The 18,521-nt window shown below is 32.6% G+C and overlaps 1 protein-coding gene across 3 annotated transcripts in view; it reads right to left on the bottom strand.

Moving 5' to 3' along the window:
* Positions 1 to 18,521, bottom strand: part of LOC126746342 (DNA topoisomerase 2) — a 229,390-nt gene that overhangs the window by 112,731 nt on the left and 98,138 nt on the right. For all 3 annotated transcript variants that reach the window (XM_050454561.1, XM_050454562.1, XM_050454563.1), the window contains exon 12: positions 11,828 to 12,088. In XM_050454561.1, the coding sequence (XP_050310518.1) occupies positions 11,828 to 12,088 (261 nt within the window). The remainder of the gene's footprint in view (positions 1 to 11,827; positions 12,089 to 18,521) is intronic.

Raw genomic sequence — 18,521 nt, 5'->3', positions numbered from 1 at the left:
AAGTACTTCGTACAGGTTTTAGTAGTTTATCTTACACAGATAAATTGAAAATTATTGAAGATGGTCCACCGCGACATAAATTAGACATAAACATAAATTTAAAATCGTGTGTTAGACCTTTTAGTGACACTATTTATAAAAGTGAACATTCGCTTTGTGGGTGCAAAGGTTTGAGCAAACTGTTTTGCTGGCCATGTGTATTATTCTCCACCGACAAACATGTATGGACCAGCACGGGATACGACGACTTAAATAATAATATAGGTCTCAAAAAAGGCATAAAAACTCTGCCAATCATATGCTTTGATTACATTTGGAAAAAACCAAAGAATTGAATTCTTAACTAAGCGTTGAAAAACACAATGAATTGGTAAGGCAAAACAGACAAATTTTGGGACATCTTAAAAGCGTGACTTGTCTACTCGGGAAACAGGGTCTTTCTTTTAGAGGTCACGATGAAAGCGAACATTCAAAAAATAGGGGCAATTTCGTAGAATTCGTACATGAAATTGCAAGAAATGACCATCTACTTAAAACTCATTTAGATAACTCTACTGTGTTTCGTGGTCTTTCACCTAATATTCAAAATGATTTAATACTTTCTGTAGGCGAAGTAATTAGAAAAAAAATTAAAGAAGAAATATCCAAAGCTTCTTTTGTAGCCCTAATTTTGGACGTAGCATCTGATATAAGTATGAAATCACAAATGTCAGCAACTTTACGATACGTATCACAAGACGGAACTGTCCAGGAAACATTCATTAATTTCACTGACGTGAGCGCCGACAGGACCGCAAGTGCTCTTTTGGAACACACCTTAAAAATATAAGAAGTCTTTAAATGTGCTAAAAAGTTAGTGGCTCAAACATATTATGGGGCGGCAGTAATGGCTGGGGAACATAATGGTCTACAGGCAAAACTTCGTGAGCATTGTAAAACAGCTACATTCATTTATTGTTACGCCCACAAACTAAATCTAGTTTTAAGTCAGTCAGCTAGTTTTATTAAGGAAGTTAAGGTGTTTTTTCACCAACGTCTCAAGTTTTTCTGTATTTTTTGCTAAATCTTCTAAAAGAACTCATGCATTAGATAACCTCGTAAAGAAAGGAATACCTTCCGTTGCTCCTACAAGATGGAACTTTCAAAGTCGGATAGTAGAAACAGTAAACGAACATAAGCCAGAGTTGGAATCACTTTTTGAGACGATTGTTGAAAACGAGAGTACAGAATGGGATTGCGAAGCCACCATGTGTGCTAGAGGTCTCTTAACTCTTTTGAAAGATTTTGATTTTAATTTTTTCCTTACAGTTTCTTCTGGTATTTTTGAAAGTTTATTTAGAACCTTACAGACAAAACTCACCTATATCAATTACTGCAATAAAAAGATTAATGATTTCAAATTACACATGTTGAAGATGAGAGATGAATTTAATATTATTTGGGAGAAAATGGAGAAATATGTTTCTGATAAAACTATTAACCCTCATAATAAAAAAATGCGTTTAGGTTCAATCCATGGAGAAGAAAAAAAGAATACCTATTCTCGTTTATATATAGAAATTATAGACGTCATAATCTTAAACGTGACGGAAAGGTTTCGTGAAATTTCTGGTTTGAAATTTCTAAGCCTTTTAGATTTCTCACAGTTTGATAATTATGCAAAGTTCTTTCCCGGAGAACTTTTTTCTGCATTATTAAAAACATATGGTACATTTTCTGACGCAAATCGTTATTTAAAAAGTCTCTTGGTTATTTATAGTGATCCCGATATGAAACAAGACAATGTATATAAACTTCATTAGTATACAGGGTGTTTCAGAGTTGTGGTGCCAAAACCTTAGGGGAGATTCCGCTCAGCAAAATAAGAAAAAAAGTTTATATGAACATGGGTCCGGAAATGTTTCGTTTCCGAGATACAGGGTGTCAACTTTTTTCCAAAAATTAAGTTTTTTATTAATAACTTAGAAATGCGTTAGTCGATTTCATTGAATTTTTTACAGTTTATTTAAACCATTATCAGACATCTACTGAAGCAATTAAATTCGATCCGAAATTTCCAGGGGCGTACCAATAGAGCAAGTATTTCGTCTTTTTTAGAAAAAAATATCACCCTGCAACTTTTTTGCGGTTTTTATTTACTTATTTTAAAAAACCCACTAAAATACAACTTTCTGGTCTCTTGACTTTTTTTAGTGTCTCGCTTCGTTTTTGAGAAAAAATTACAATACGGCACCACGGCACGTCTCTGAACTCCATAAGGAGGCCCCCACCTTCTAAATGTAAATGGAAATGTAAAAAGTTTACACATAGACTGGCAAATTGCCCCTAGTGAGTAACCATTAAAGCATAAGCCATTAAAAAATAAGAAGAAGAGAAAAAAATCGCGGGGAATCCACAGCCTCCTGCCAGGGATTCCCCGCGATCGCTTGCTGGCGACTTGTGTGTATGTTAACGTATGCACTACGTTTGAGAATTATTTCTGTTCGCATTGAATACGTTCTCCTTGCAAATTTTTTTGTTAATAATTTTTATGAAGGTTTAGTGTAAGTGTGACGGTGTATCTGCTGTACAGTGTACCATAAGCAAGTCAGTAAGTTTTTTTTTTCTATTACGTGTTATTTGCCTATTTAAATGATTTGTATGTGTTAATCGTTAATGTCATAATCATTGACGGCTTGCTAATAGGAGCCCAAGGGCGCGCGCCCCCCCAGTAATTTCATTAAAAATTAATTTATTTTAAATTTAAAACTCCTGTGCAGTAATTATTAATTATATTAGATATATTTTTTATCAACCCGCGTTTAAACGTTTAACACAAGCGCCCGTACTATAGGAGATAATGCGATATTCAAATCAACAACCAAAGTGCTCCTGGCATCCTACATATACCCCTCTCTGTCTCGCGCAAGGTACAGCTCATCTATCTTCCTCTATTTGTCGTGGGGCGCGCTCACATCCGCGTCCATAATTTGACCGAAAAGCTACTCTCGACGACCCATCTTCTCAGCTTTTATCACGCTCGTTACCGATAGCGAGGCGCGCAAAAATTTAGCGCCCCAGTTTTATGGTGGATTCGGCTTTTGTTTTAATGTTTTGTAAATCGGACCGCAGGCGGCAGGAAGACATTTTTTGTTGTTTATTCGGCAAAATTTTGTTTTTAATCGGTTCCGTGATCGGTGGTTTGTGTGTGTCTGAGTATTTCGAGAGTGAACAATACAATAATTATTATTGAAATTTAATAATGAATCGTGTAAGCTTTTTAATTAACTGTAATTTTTCAAATCTTTCACTGGAAGAAAAAGTAAACATTAAGACTTTAGGCAGACCTTTACCGGATTTAAATATTACTCTCTAAGATCTGTCGATATTTGAATCAAGCATTGCCAAAATAAGAAACGACACCGATAATATTAAGGCTAATGTAGAATTAAACTTTGAAAGTGTCAGAAGAAGAAGTGACGATAACTTGAGAAGTATTATTGCAAAAGAGGTATGTGATACAGTTGTTACCCAAGCGAAGGACAGATTTTCCTATCGAGATTATCTTCAAGCAGCTAACTTGTTCGATAAAGAAGCGTATCCAAAATATAACAAGACCTTTCCAGTGGATATTTTAGATAATGTAGTTACTTTTTATCCCATGTTATGTAAAATTAGATTAAGAACTGAACTAGAAGTCATTTACTCAAGACCAGATTTCTCACAAAATATTGGAGCTATGAACTTGCTTTCATTTATTTTAGAAAATAATCTTGGCAAAACAATAAAATTATTAAATATCATTGTGACGACCCCAATGACAACTGCAGAGGCCGAGCGCAATTTTTCAACCTTCCTGCAAAGTACTATGCTTAATGAAAGACTTAATGCTTTAGCCATGATGTTCATCAATAGAAATTTAGTGATGGAAATAAACAATTTTGATGAAAAAGTAATGGAAAGATTTATAAATATGAAAGACCGTCGAGCAGATTTTACTTTAAAGAAGTAGCTTAAGTACCTATTGAACATTTATTAATAAGTATAATTTTTCTTCACGTTTTAAAGTTACTTGTTATTGTTTTTAAAACCGCAGAGAGGTGGCAAAAATATTTTAGTGTGAGGTTCCGTGATGTGTAAATGCGATTGTTTTGTAACAATGTTCTTTATTTTTGATTGCCAAATTAAGACATTTATGTGCAAACTTTTTGTGATTGTACCATGATGACTGCAAACCGTCATGTCTCACATATTATAACATATACTTAGGTACGTCCAGTTATATTTTTTTATTTATTAGTAAGTATATATTTATTTGGATTTGCGCGCCCCTCCATAGTCAAATGTCACGAGCCGCCACTGGTCATAGTGCTTTTAGGATAGAAAATAATGTCTAGCAAGAACGATAAACTGTCCGAAGTCGAACCACCCCTAAAAAAGCAAAAGCACTTTTTGTCCGGTTCACAAAAAATAAAAGAAAAAAGGCTATGGAGACTGCATCAGCATCCTCCATAAAGATCACGTCATTTTTGAATCTAAAAGAGCCTTTACCTACTAGTAGCCAAAATGTCATCATTCATAGCAGTGTAGTTGCAGACAAAGGTAATAACTGTAGTTCCTTGGAGCCTGATGTTCAGGATCCAACAGATTCGACTTATAAAATATCAGAAGATTCGGCTTTGTTGTCTTCAAACTCTTCGGAATCAGAATCGGATTTATTGGAAAATGTGACGCTATGGAATTAACAGATATTTCAACTAAGACAAATAATGTAATACTATTTTTTTCTCCTCCTACCCACGCAACAGTACAAGAAATCTAAATTTTGTTAAACAACATCCAAATTAACCCACTTATTTCGATTATCCTAAGCTGCCGTTTAATCCCAAATTATACCAGAGAAAATGACCAAACGGGGAACTCGTTGTTAGAAACTGGTTGTCCTATTTTGTGGAATTAAATAAGCTGTTCTGCTCTATTTGCATGGTTTTTAGTGATGTTAAAAATAGACAAACATTTAGTTCAGAAGGAATGAGCGACTTTCGGCATTCAACTCAACATGTTAAAGAGCATAAAGAGTCGCTCGGTCATTCCTTATCTGTGCAAGCCTACTTTAGGGCAATAAGCAATCAGAATATCGAGGTAAAAATAAATGTTGATCTGGCTAATCAAAGAAAAAGTGAAATAATTAATAACAGAGAAATCGTAAAAAGAATCATTGATATAATTCTTTTTATTTCTAAGCAACACCTTGCGTATCGAGGTAAAGAAGAAAATAGCAGCTCATTAGCTACTACGAATTTTAAAATCAACCGTGGCAACTTTCTTGAACTATGTTTGTTGCTAGCAAAATATGACAATATTATGAAAACCTATATCAATAAAATTTCTTCTCGAAAACATGATAACAAACAAGGTAGAGGGTCTCATTTAACTTTTATCAGTAAAACATTTGTTAACAAAGTTATTCTTATCTTGGTGAGTTTTTTGAAACAGGAAATATCTTTAGAAATTCAAAAGGCCAAAAAGTTTAGTGTGCAAATTGATTCAACTCAGGAAGTAAGTGTAAGGGAACAGTGTGCTATTATTGCAAGAAATGTTTTTTTGAATTTAAATGAAGAATTTAAATTAATGAATTTGGAAATTGCTAATGTTATTGGCTGTTCCTTTGACGGAGCCGCTAGCATGTCTGGGCAATACCACGGACTACAGGCTCATATAAAAAATAACGCTAATTATTCGGTATACACTTGGTGCTATGCCCACATCCTAAATTTAGTAGTATGTGATACAACAGAATGCTTAATTAAATGTAAAAATTTGTTTGGTCTTCTTAATAGCACTGCGGTCTTTTTTTCTGAATCTTATAAGCGTGATTTAGTGTGGAAAGACCAACGTAATGATTTTAGAACCTTAAAAAAGATTTGTAACACCCCTTGGCGGAGCAAAGCAAGGGCTTTGGAAGTAATTTTCGGATCGCACCAAAATATATCCGGTGAACTATACTCCAGCCTGCTCTAAAAGCTTAAAAATATATATCTTGCGATCAAGAAAATGAATTTGATGGTAAAACATCGTCGGAGGCAAATTCTTTATTAAATACATGGACGAGTTTTGAAACTATAATTTTAAGTTTAATATTTCTTCAAATTTTTAATATATTAACCCCAGCATCAAATTATTTACAGGACCGCAGGACTAAATTTTCAGGTTGCTTTTAAAAGAATAATGAATGCAAAATCCGAAATAGAAAAAATGTTTAATAATTTTAAAAAAATTATGATAACACTAAGAAATTTATTGACTTAAAAAAACTTATAATATATATAAAAAGGATATACTTATTGAAGAGAACTTTCCGGTACATAGAACAAGAAAAGTAAAAAAAATGCCTGGAGAAGATGCCTCCGACGAAATTTCCAAAATTACTGAGCTGGGTCCTTACAAAGCTTTTGAAATTGTGACATATAAAGCAATAATAAATCAGTTAACACAAAGTTTAGAAAACAGATTTGAAAAGCACAAAACCATTTATGATTCTTTTTACTTTTTTGATCCGCGAAATTTTGAGCAATTAATAAAACAAACTGATCGTCTAGATAATAGCGTTTTGAGGAAATTTCAAAACTGTCGGGATTACCTACTTCTTGTATTAAAACAGAACTAAATAATTTTGCAAAAAATTTTAAGGATCTAAAAATCCTGACAGAAGATTCGTCATGCTTACCAGAGGGATTTTATGTAGAAATAGAAAACAGTGAATCCGAATCTGATGATGATGATAATAAAACTTCTCCAACTTCACAAAAGAAAAACTGTGCAGGTTGCTTACATTGTTGTCTAAAAAAACTTCTTGAACATAGTCTGCATGTCGGAGCATATAGTCATCTGTATATAGTATACAAGTGTTTTTTGACATTATCTTGTACGCAAGTTGCTTGTGAGCGTGTTTTCTCCAAATTAAAATTAGTCTTAAATCGTCTTAGGTCCCTTTTAGGGCAAGAGTTAGTAGAAGCTTTTATAATAATAAGTTCAGAAGCAGATTTGCTTGAAGCTTTAGACTATGATCATTTAATTGACGAAATTGCAAATTCTACGTCGCTGTTGCAAAAAAAACTTCTTATCTAATAAGTAAGTTTTTATAAATTTCACTTTTTGTTTTTTTGCCATTTTATGTTATAATTTTATAGGACTAGAGCTTGAGTTCCTGATTTCTGTTAACGTAGCTTTAAGTAGTATACTGCAGATAATAGAATATGTTCTTTGATTTTGTTTTAATATATAATAATTTAAACTTTTTATTTGTTTTTTTTCCATGGGTAGATTATATACCCAGTTTTCTGGGCCCTATTGAGGTCTCTGCCCGCTAGGCCCTTATGCCACCAGTCCGACGCTGACATTACATACAGTTACCATCACTTGAAAACACATTAAAAACCATCAACTTGAAAGCATTAGATACTTAATAAAATTATATAACAGAAGCGTATTCAAGTTTAGAACGTACAAAGCTAAAAAATAATGTTTTTATTGCTTCTATGTTATTAAAACCCCGACAGTTGCGTACTATAAAGCCCAGTGCCCTACCAGCGCGATCAGAGACAGACTCTGCCTGATCCACAAAGGTTAATTTAGGGTCAAAGAGTATACCCAAATCCTATATCTATATTTAAATTCAATTGGATTTTTTCCGTGAAAAAGTAAGCACTTTACATTTTGAGACATTAAGATTTAATTTGTTTTTAGTGCACCACAAACCAATAAAATTCAAGTTGCTCTGCAAGAATAACAATCATTTATGTTTACGATAGTAGAAAATATCTTAAGGTCATCGGCAAATAGGAGTTTCTTATTGATAAGGATAGTAATTAAATCCGGTTCCAAGTTAGACCCCTGTGGCACCCCCGAAGATGCAATATATTAATGTGAACGAAAGCCCCTGTGAAAAACATATTGTTTTCTGCCTAACAAATAATTTTCTCATAAGGAGTTAAAATCAGGTGAAAAACAATAGCTTTCAAGTTTTTTAAAAGAAGCCTATGATCCAATCGATCAAAAACCTTAGAAAAATCCAGGTCAATAATGTCTACTTGGCTTTGTTTGTCCAATGACTGGTTGAATGCGCAAATAAAGATTTTTTTCTAGTATCTTAGCAAAGTTACAGAGAATGGAAATTGGTCTTTGGTTTCAATAGACTCACGGCACCCACCCTTCAAAACTATCATAAATTATTAATGTCATTATGTATATTATAATGACATTGATAATTTATGGAATGGGACTTCCTGGGCTTAGTAAAAAACGTGATCTGGATGTCATATTTGAATCACACTTAAGTTTAAGACTCACGAATGTAACATTATAAATACAGCTTTTGAAATGTACAGTGAAAGCTCTCCTTGCGGACAGCTCCTATAAGCGGACTTTTATCTTTTTTAACCGGACAAAGTTCCTGGAACCGAATTTCAGCATATCATTTTCACTGTTAAATGCATTCCGATAAGCGGACGCTCTTATAAACGGACGCGGACACTAGATTTTTCTGTATGTGATCAAAAAATCTCCCATAAGCGGATGCGGAGCGAAACTCTAATACCCGGACGATTTTAAGTTCCGCTTATTGCAATGCACATATCTACATACATAAAATTCGGTAACTCCCCGATTTATATTAGGTGATTCCCCATTTACGCATTTCGTTGGCTAGCCAGTATGTAATCTTGTGGTTTATCTTCAGTTCAGGCAAATTCGTAGTTGATTGGGATATTTTATTATTGTAACTGTAAAATGGCACCAAAAAAAATGATGCTCTCGTTAAAGGAAAAGATGGAAGTTGTTAACTACACTGTCTAACTTTGTTTAATAAGACAGAGAAAGTGTTTCAGTTCGTCATTTGGCAAAGAGGTTTAATATTGGGAAAACGCAAGCAGCTGAAATTGCCAAAAATAAGGAAGATATCAGGAGTAAATGGCAATCAGGAACTAATATAAATCAAAAGAAGGATTTTTTAAAAAAGGAAGGTTTTGCTATAGACAAAACATGTTTTGAGTGGTTTGTGAAAGCTAGAAGTAGTTAAAATCAGCCTTTAAAAATATATCGTCATGAGCAATATTTTTTTGCTCTAGCCACGTTTTTATTTCCTCTTTCTTCCAACTGCTAGTGGGAAATTTCTCTTCTACTCTGGAATGGTATGAGGCGTTGTCCAAGACTTTAATAGAAGGATTTTCCAACCGTTTGAGGAGTTTTTCTTCAAACCAATGTTCAAAAATATCGGCATTACAAGTCAAAGTTCACACAGTATCAGTTCGCAAAGAAGCGGACATGTGATGCATGCCAGATCTCAAGAAGCACTTTACATAAGATTTGCAATATGCACAAACAAGAACTGAACAAACCAAATAAAAGAATACGTCGGCATCCACGATTTCGTTACAAAAAGACGATTATTCGTCTTTTTGTAACGAAATCCCCAATTCTTTAGAACTTTTGCCAAACTAATGAAACTAATGTCGCAAAGTTCTTTGTCCTTTATTTTTTTTAGTATGGCAGCCATCGTCACGTGATGTTTACTTTTATACATGTTATAAATAATGGTTCTAATTTCGCTCTTAATTGTTTGGGTAAGTCCAGACTTTTTGGATGCCGACGTATTCTTTTATTTGGTTTGTCCACTTCTTGTTTGTGCATATTGCAAATCTTATGTAAAGTGCTTCTTGAGATCTGGCATGCATCACATGTCCGCTTCTTTACTGCCAAAACAGATGTCAATGGCTCCCTGTTATTTCTTCACCTCGTTATGTCTTCATGCGAATCCATAATTCAAAAATTAAAAAATCACAAAAAATCGTAAATTTAAATAATAGCCTGATGATATCACTTCAAAATACCAAAAGGAATAGAATGTAAGTATAGACCATTAAAGTATTTATTTGTCCAATCAGGCAAATTATTACATTCAGGTACATAATCCTCTTAACCTATTTTTTTTGACACTGTATTTGAGTTTTGTACATTTTCCAGAATTTATAATCCTTTTTTAACCCAAATCTACCTCTTTTTTACCTTATTAAATCATAATAAATATTAGGTTACACTAATAAATATTAATAATAATAATAATAATAATAATAAAACAATTAATATTTAAGTATAAAAAAGCATTTCCTTTAAAAAGAATATTAGTACCCTTTAAAATAATAGCCAATGTTACATTAAAAACCAAAAATGTTTTTAAACCGCTGGTAACAGTCGTCCAAACTGGTACTCAATATAAATGTGAATAATACGGCGATAAGGAATTCATTGTTTAACCGCTCCACTTATACCCCGAGATAATCATTATGTGTTAGGGTAAAACGAGCCGACTATATCGCACATGTAATCCAAAAGTGTCACTATACGAAAAATTTAAATTTTTCAGGAGAGCAGTTTAAAGTTTTCGGCAAAATGGAAAGACAAATAACGGTGATTATATTGATAATAAATGAACGATTTTTTTATCACAGTGAACGATGTTTTGGCTTTAACCATTTTATTAAACAGAAATGGAAAATAAATTCTTTTATTTGTTTATTTTTTAGTTTTTTGATTTATAGTGTCACTTTTCCATTTATTATATGCAATATTTTTAGAATTTGTCAAAATTTTTCAAACCATAAAATTAAAAAAAAAAAATAGAAATATGTAGAAAAGCATAATATTATTATATTAAATGAAACATGAAACATTTATTTTTACACACAACTGCTTGAACAAAAAATGATGTAGGTAGGTACTTCTAAAAAATATTTTTTATCTTAACTACTAACTTAACTTAAACCGACCATCTAAATGACTACTTATGCACCGCGAACTTAACCATAGCTTAAAATTTAAACCATCACTGTTATTTTCCATTCAAATTCATACAAAATAGCTGTCGTTTACGTTTAAATTTTAAACTACGGTTAAATTTACACTGTGCCAATAAAAGTTTACATCACTGCTACAGAAATGGCACTAAAGCCAAATTAATGGCTCTAAAAACAACTGCAAAAACAAAAAATTAATTCCTAAAACAAAATATTCAAAAACCTGGTAAATACAACATAAACACAACTTTAAATATGGACAGCTTCCATTATGAAAAAACAAAATATTTTCGTTCGGTAAATTAAATATAGTGGGTAATTATCATTACAAAATATTATTATAAAAGGAGTGTACATAGCATTGAAGTATTAAGGAATTTTCAATAAGACTTTTGATGTCTTGTTTTTTTCGATCGAACAATTTTAATCTTTCTGTGTAAAGTTTATTTAATTAAAAACTTTTGCGATTTTGACGTGTTGAACGACGCGCCGAACAACTAATTTGCTTAAAAGTTTAGTCACTGTATGAAGTTTTGTAATATATTTCAATTTGGGTTTGGCTAAACCGTCACTAAACAAAAAATGTCACTATTGCCCGCCACGAGCGTATTAATATTGCGTAAGCCATAATGACACCGCCATCCAGAGGACTCTAATGTAATTATTCAAGATATTTTGTATAGTGACATTGTTGCCGGTGTGGTTCGGAAGAGTTTTATTGTAAAAAGTACATTTTGCAAATATTTTGTATAGTGACACTTTTGGATTACATGTGCGATATATTGATCATGAACCAATAAATTTTGGTTGTTTAAGAAATATTCATAAGAGAGCAAAAATTGCGGGATATTTTCGAGAAAATTGTTTCACCACAATGAAAGATTCCGTCATTTACACGGAAAGCCCTGTTACATATTATTCGTAGTCCCCACTTAACTTCGCGATTATACACGCTTTACGTCAAATATTTAATGGAAAAAGATGTGCGCTTAACTTACCAGGGAGATAATTCCGCAGGCTCACGATCTTCCAACATATCATGGATACATTTAACCAAGTCTCTTGGATTGTAATTTGGAATCCTCGTCATCCAACCAGTACCGATTCCATCGGCGCCATTAACAAGCACCATAGGAATTATAGGTATATACCAAGTGGGTTCAATTTTCTGATTGTCATCATATTCGTATTTTAATAGACGATCATCGTCTGGATGGAAGAGTAGTCTCGTTATTGGTGACATTTTAGTGAAAATATACCTGTGAAAATAAAAAAATAAAACGCATTACAAAATTAGCAGTACAAGAGATTATTCTAGCATTTCGCAACATCTTCGTAAAGGTCAATAAATTTGTTTTGTACTTTCATTTAGTATAATTGTGTGGGTTAAACGTGTTCCTCACCTTTTATTACAAATATATTGTTGTAACCATACTTTATTTTGTGTGGTTAAGATATGTTGTTTGTTTTACAGTATTTTTTAAATGCTTTCAGTTTTTAGACAGCTTTAGCCTTAAACAATGCTTATTATTGAAGGTAGGTTCTAGCAAAGATAATTATACTAACGAATAGATAACCCACGTAAATGGCAAGCTGTGAACCGACAAGCAGACATCAATGCTTCCTTAAATAAGAATATTTTATGCGCTAACCGTGTAAGAATCGAAGCGACGTTGCCATTACTGATAACATTTTAAATTTTATCTGTTAGTGAATAATTCTCTCGCGCCGCGCCGCGCCGTATAAAGGCAGAACGAGGTATTCGCAAAAATTAAATTTTGGGAAAATGGATGTTTTAATTAATTTTTAGTTTATTCTTAACATATTGATTTAACTTATTATTAGAAACTTGTGACTATGTTTTTTGCCTTATTTATTTAGATACACTAAGATAAAATTGCTTGGTCTAATTGCTTGCCTTAATATATAGTAAGGTTTTGTCGCCTGCATTATTTGCCTCTGTAAAACTACATAAAATATTACACCTACCATATTATCGCATTGAAAAGATTTGTAAAAATCGCGAAAAATTGTTGAGTCATCATTTTGGTTTTGTTCGCATTAAAATTAAAATTTTTCCATTATTATTTCAAACGCTAAAATTAAAAAAAAAATGCACGTGCCTAGAAAAATAAAACGATTCCAAATCTATAAAGACTTAATTTTTGGCATTTTTTGCATTGATTTGTACCGCATCGCAGAATTATTATTGATAAGGCCTTAATCTTTAAAGTTGACATTTGAAGTTAATTAGGAACAAAGTGGAGAAATATGTTTTAATAGAAAATAATTCTCACAAACATTTTAAATAACAAAATGAAAGAAACATTACTAGTACCTATATTATTTTTATGAAAAAACTTAAAGTTATGGTTTAAAGCTAATTAAACAGGACAAAATGCCGGGTTGAATTTTGGTGTATAATTGCCTATATTTTATAACAAAAATTTAAAAACTTCTAATTTTAATAATATAGGTATGTACTTACATAATATATGTATATGTACTAAGTATATGTATAATATACTTCCTGCTTAAGTTATTCTAAAATTGGATTTTTATATACATGTAGATAGTACATATTCATATTTTTATGACATTTATTACTAAAATCTTGGATCCGCAAATAATTAACACTTTTAGACGAAAAAATATCAAATTATTCTAATACTTATATGTACATCACATACATATAATCTATATAATCTAATACAACTGTACACCCTGTATATATAATGTAATACAATAGAAATACGAATTATTTTAATTTACAGCTATATAATTGATACAGTTAAGTGTTTAAACTCAAATTGTAGGATTTTTCATAAATATGAGAATACAGGGTGTCTCAGATTTAAAAAAACATAAATTTTGATGCAATTAATGGGTATTGTTTTCTTAATTTTCTCCCTAAAAAATCCACAAACTAGTTAAAAAAATGAGCGGTTGACAAAAAATTGCAAATAAAATATGCACATTTTTAATACAGCGTGTCCCTGGATGAACGTAGTCGAAAACCATTTACAAAAGAATTGTTTTCGAAAACAAGAAATTATAAAATCTCGTAATTTGATAGGGTTGATAGGGATGGGGGGGCATACGACTTAAATATTTTTATGCTGGTGGCACTTCCGGTTATACAGGAAGTTAATGCTCATTAGCTTATATTAAATTATGTCTATACAGTGTACCCCACTTAAAGGTTAGCCACCCCTCTAAAATTTTTGTTTCTTGACCAATTTTCAAAAACTTTTTTTTGTTGGATAGATGGTCAAAAATGGAGCTTATATGAGCACTTATGAGCCAAGTTCGACATTTAGAGAAGGCAGGTCATGGCCTACTGTATTCAAGTTTGAAGTGCGAAAAATCGAGAGTAGTATTAGCGATATTTATTTTTGAAAAATGGTACTGGATTATTGTTCAGGACCACTTAAAACATAAGTGTACCAAAAGTTCACTTTATTGACTTTTACAGATGAGGCAGTAAAATGATTAATAGGGAGTAAAATGATGAAGTTTACTACACGAGCTTTGGCGAAGGCAGTAATTTTAAAACGCCTATTTTACTCTAATAAATAACTATTATTATTTGTTATGGTACTATTTTTAAGGTTTTATCTCAAAGTAATTATTGTTTTGGAATTTGACTATTTAAACCGGTATTATATATTTTTATTCTTTAAATCTAATTTTCAGTATTCAAAAATTAACTTTGTACATCACCGCATAGTTTTACCACCTTACACATTTTTCATTTACCTAAAAGTCAGAAAATTATAGTTTTTGGTTAACTGTAATTTTCATTGCCGAATAGTTCCCAATTAAAACTTGAGATAGATATAGATTCTAGGTGATGTTCATTTCACAGGTATTCAGCTGTAACTTTGCGTAAAAATACACGTATTTATACCTGGCTCTTCTAGGAGCCACAGTTAAAGGCCCATGAAACAAACTTTAGGTACAAGGTGTTCCATTGAAGAGGAAAAACGGCATATTTTTTACTTTTTCCCTATATTTACAAAATTGAAGATAGCCAATCGACGAACTCGGAGAATTTGAAAATCGTATTTGAAAATCCACAAGAAAACAATGTCGTCAGTCTTTTTTGTTTTTTATGGAATTGTTTTCTTATTACGATTTTCAAATTCTCCGAGTTAAAATACGTCGATTGGCTATCTTCAATTTTTTTAAATATACCGGGAAAGTGAAAAAATATGCCGTTTTTCCTCTTAAATGGAACACCCTGTACTTACTTACTAAGGCACTGTTAAGGTTGAGTATGTTTATAGAGCTCTAGGACTTACTGCAATTTAAAATCCAACGTTCGCAAATACTTGGATTTTTATAAGGAAATTTAAACATCTTTAACGTAGGATTCTCTCTTCTAGTTCGCCTACAGTAATATTGGCATACATTGCCCGACATTATGTATTACAGAACCACTGGCAAAATTTAAAAAAAATAACAGAATTATTTGTTAATAAGTTTTGTCAAAAATCGACGGAGAGCTTTGCCGGTGTTGATAACCTCTATCGATACGTCCGTCACAAGAGCGAATAACAAAAATAATATTGTGTTGATCAGCCGAGTCGCAGCCGCCAAATTAGATTTTGCAACACAGCCAAGCGATCGGCCAGATTTCAACACGTAATTTCACCGATGAATCCTCGCTCGAAAAACGGGGATCTTTTTAGGTGGTCAAAAAATTTACACGGGATGGATTTTCTATAGTTTACTATTATTTTCTTTGGTTCTAGACTACTTACTTTACTTAAATATGTTTACGTTTGTGGTTTTTCCCTTTAATTTTAGATCTGATGCCCTAATAGGACATTTGGCTTAAATATGATCAAGTTACACGTCAACTGTTCAGGCCTTTTTATAGAATTATTATCTTCTAGTATTATTCAATGGACTTATACCAATTATTATTAAAGCACAAGTGTTGGCCACCTTAAATAAATAGGTGTCAAATAAAAGTTATTCCATATACATAAAGCTTTGAAAAAAGGTGAAGCCGATGCTTTGTTAAAAATAATTGAAAAGGAAAAATATATTTCCAAATTTGTTTTCTGGTCTGGCAATTGTACTACGCAAAATAACAACTGGTTCTTATATAACTCACTTATGAGAGCAATGAATCTTGTGGAAGGCTCCAAAGGAATAATTATTCGTTACCTAACTTAAGTTTCATTTATGACAGAATAAAAACAGTAATGCAAACGCAGTCATCCATTAAAGTCTTTCATTAGAAAAAAAATATATCATTCGAAAAGTCACAAATTTAAAATGAGTTGTCCCCGTTACGAAGGGGTTAGGTAATAACTTCTAACAAAAAGTTGTTTTGGGAAACCATGCATAATTAAAATAATACAAAAATACAGGGTATCCGGCAGTTAGGTGTCATCCTTAAACTTAAAAGTTAAACATGTATAGTTCGAAATCCGTTTTCAATTGTATGTTTATTGCAATTTTTGCATTTTTTCCAATAAACACTCATGGAAGTGGAAATTCTCATAGAAGTACTCGAGTGCGAATAGGTTGATGTTCCAACAGGATGGTGCCCCACCACATTAGGCCTTACGTGCTCGACAATATTTAGATCAGACGTTTCCAGATCGATGAATTGGTGCCATTGAATATCGTCAGATTTATCACCTTTGGATTTCTTTTTGTGGAGTCACTTAAAAAGCAAAAAGTTGCACATATTAGCTTGATGTTTCAGCAAAGTTGTGTTCCCCTCGAATACATCGACAACGAACAATCGAAGTCCAATTTCTCAAAGAGACCTAGATTCAATCAAGTCGGCCTTTGCTACGCATTTATTGTTCTCGGGCCACAATTTTACTGTTCCTGATCATATATCAGTCATGCATGAATGTTATAAAAGCAGAAAACTGGATCTTCTAGAAAAATTAGAATGCACCAGAGTCAAGAAAAGCCCAATCCTAGACTGTGTTAACGACGTTTTTAATTTTGAACCCGGACTCCTTTTTAACAATATTGCCTGACATACTCCACTTCTACTAGAAATATCTCTAAGGACCTGGTAGCGTAGTAGTTTACATTGCTTAACTGACGTGTTTTTTGAAACTAGCAGTAGGTTAGCTTAGGACAATAATTTTATATTTTTGTAGTTTATCAATTTTAATTTAGTTTTTTACAAACTTGTGGCGTATCACATTCCTATAAATTTATTTTATTTAGTGTGTGCGTATAATGTGACCGTAAAGTATGTACTGTTTGTAGTTGATTTTTAAGGTACCAATTTTCTGTAACTTTAACGTTGTTATTGTATTTAGTTTCTTTGTTTTAAATTTTTAGGTCTGATGATGCTCTTAATATGAGCGAAACACGTGTAGTCTATTGTTAGAATGAATTAATTTTAATTAATTAGGATTAATTAATAAATACGTTTGAGACCGAAACTTTGTGTAGTTCCCTTTAGATTATTAAATATAGTAAGGTTAAAAAGTGTGTTAATTTCTATAATCAAACACAGTAAAAATTGTTATTGTCTGAAGTGTATAGTACGGTTAATCTGTCGGCAAAAATAGGCGAAATCTTAGTGTTCCTTATCAAAAGCTCAAAAACAAAAAGTAGCGATACCTATCCCCGCACTTTTTTGGAAAACTTTTCTATAGAATCACTTGCGCAGAAGATACAGGGCGCCAAAGTTCTTGTTATTCCAATATAAAAAGGTCGATATATTAGTTTATAGTTTTTTTGTTGGGCTCAAGAGCTTACATCACTATTAATAAATCTGCTGAGCTTGTATTCGATTTCCTGGCAAGTGGCCTTTTTAAAAAATGTTTATTAGGCAGTTTGTGTTTCTGTTTCTGTAAGCATCGCCTTTAAAAAATAAAGTTAAAAGTAGTTGTCTCGCGGAGCCCGTTTTATAATCATTACATTTTATCGATTAATTTCGTTCTTTAAATAAATAGCTTAAATAAATTAATTTTGGTGTTCATTGCGTCCTGAATCCTGTATATTCCAACAGGTTATGGGCCCAGGAGCGCAAAACACTTGATTTGGTTTATTTTTATGTTTGTTTAGTCGTGCCGTTGCGTCGTTAAAAAATATAATGGCGAGTAACGAAAGTACAATAATCGGTTCGGCAGTTGATAAACTGAAAGGGCGTGAAAATTATTCGGTGTGGAACTTCCAAATGAGTGCGTTATTAAAGTTAGACGGACTTTGGAACTGTGTTACTGGAGAATGGGCTGCGGATGCTGATAGTGCGGCTAAAGCGCGACGTGAGGAGAAAGCCTTGTCAAAAATAATTCTTTCTCTGGATAAGTCGACGTTTCCGCACGTGATGCAAGCCAAAAACGCTAAGGATGCATGGAGTGCCCTTAAAAAGGCGTTTGAAGACAAAGGGTTGCATCGAAGACTTAGACTGCTCCGAAGTTTATGCTCCATAAGGCTAGAAAACTTTAGCACCATGGAGAGCTACGTAAATGAAGTAATGGCTCTTTCCCAGCAACTGATCTCCATTGGGAAACCATTGGATGATGAATTCTTAGGAGTTATAATGTCGCAGGGACTGACTGAAGAGTACGAGCCTATGGTTATGGCCCTTGAAAATTCGGGTGTAGATATAACCTCGGACTTTGTAAAGAAATATTTTTTTTACTGTTTCAAACATTTTTAACGTATGGAACTCAAAAAAAACTTCAAATTTTAAAAATC

Source organism: Anthonomus grandis, chromosome 17 (assembly GCF_022605725.1).
Source record: "Anthonomus grandis grandis chromosome 17, icAntGran1.3, whole genome shotgun sequence".
NCBI classification, from domain to species: Eukaryota; Metazoa; Arthropoda; class Insecta; order Coleoptera; family Curculionidae; genus Anthonomus; species Anthonomus grandis.
The sequence above is the reverse complement of the archived record's forward strand: the minus strand, read 5'-3'. Positions and strand labels throughout refer to the sequence as shown.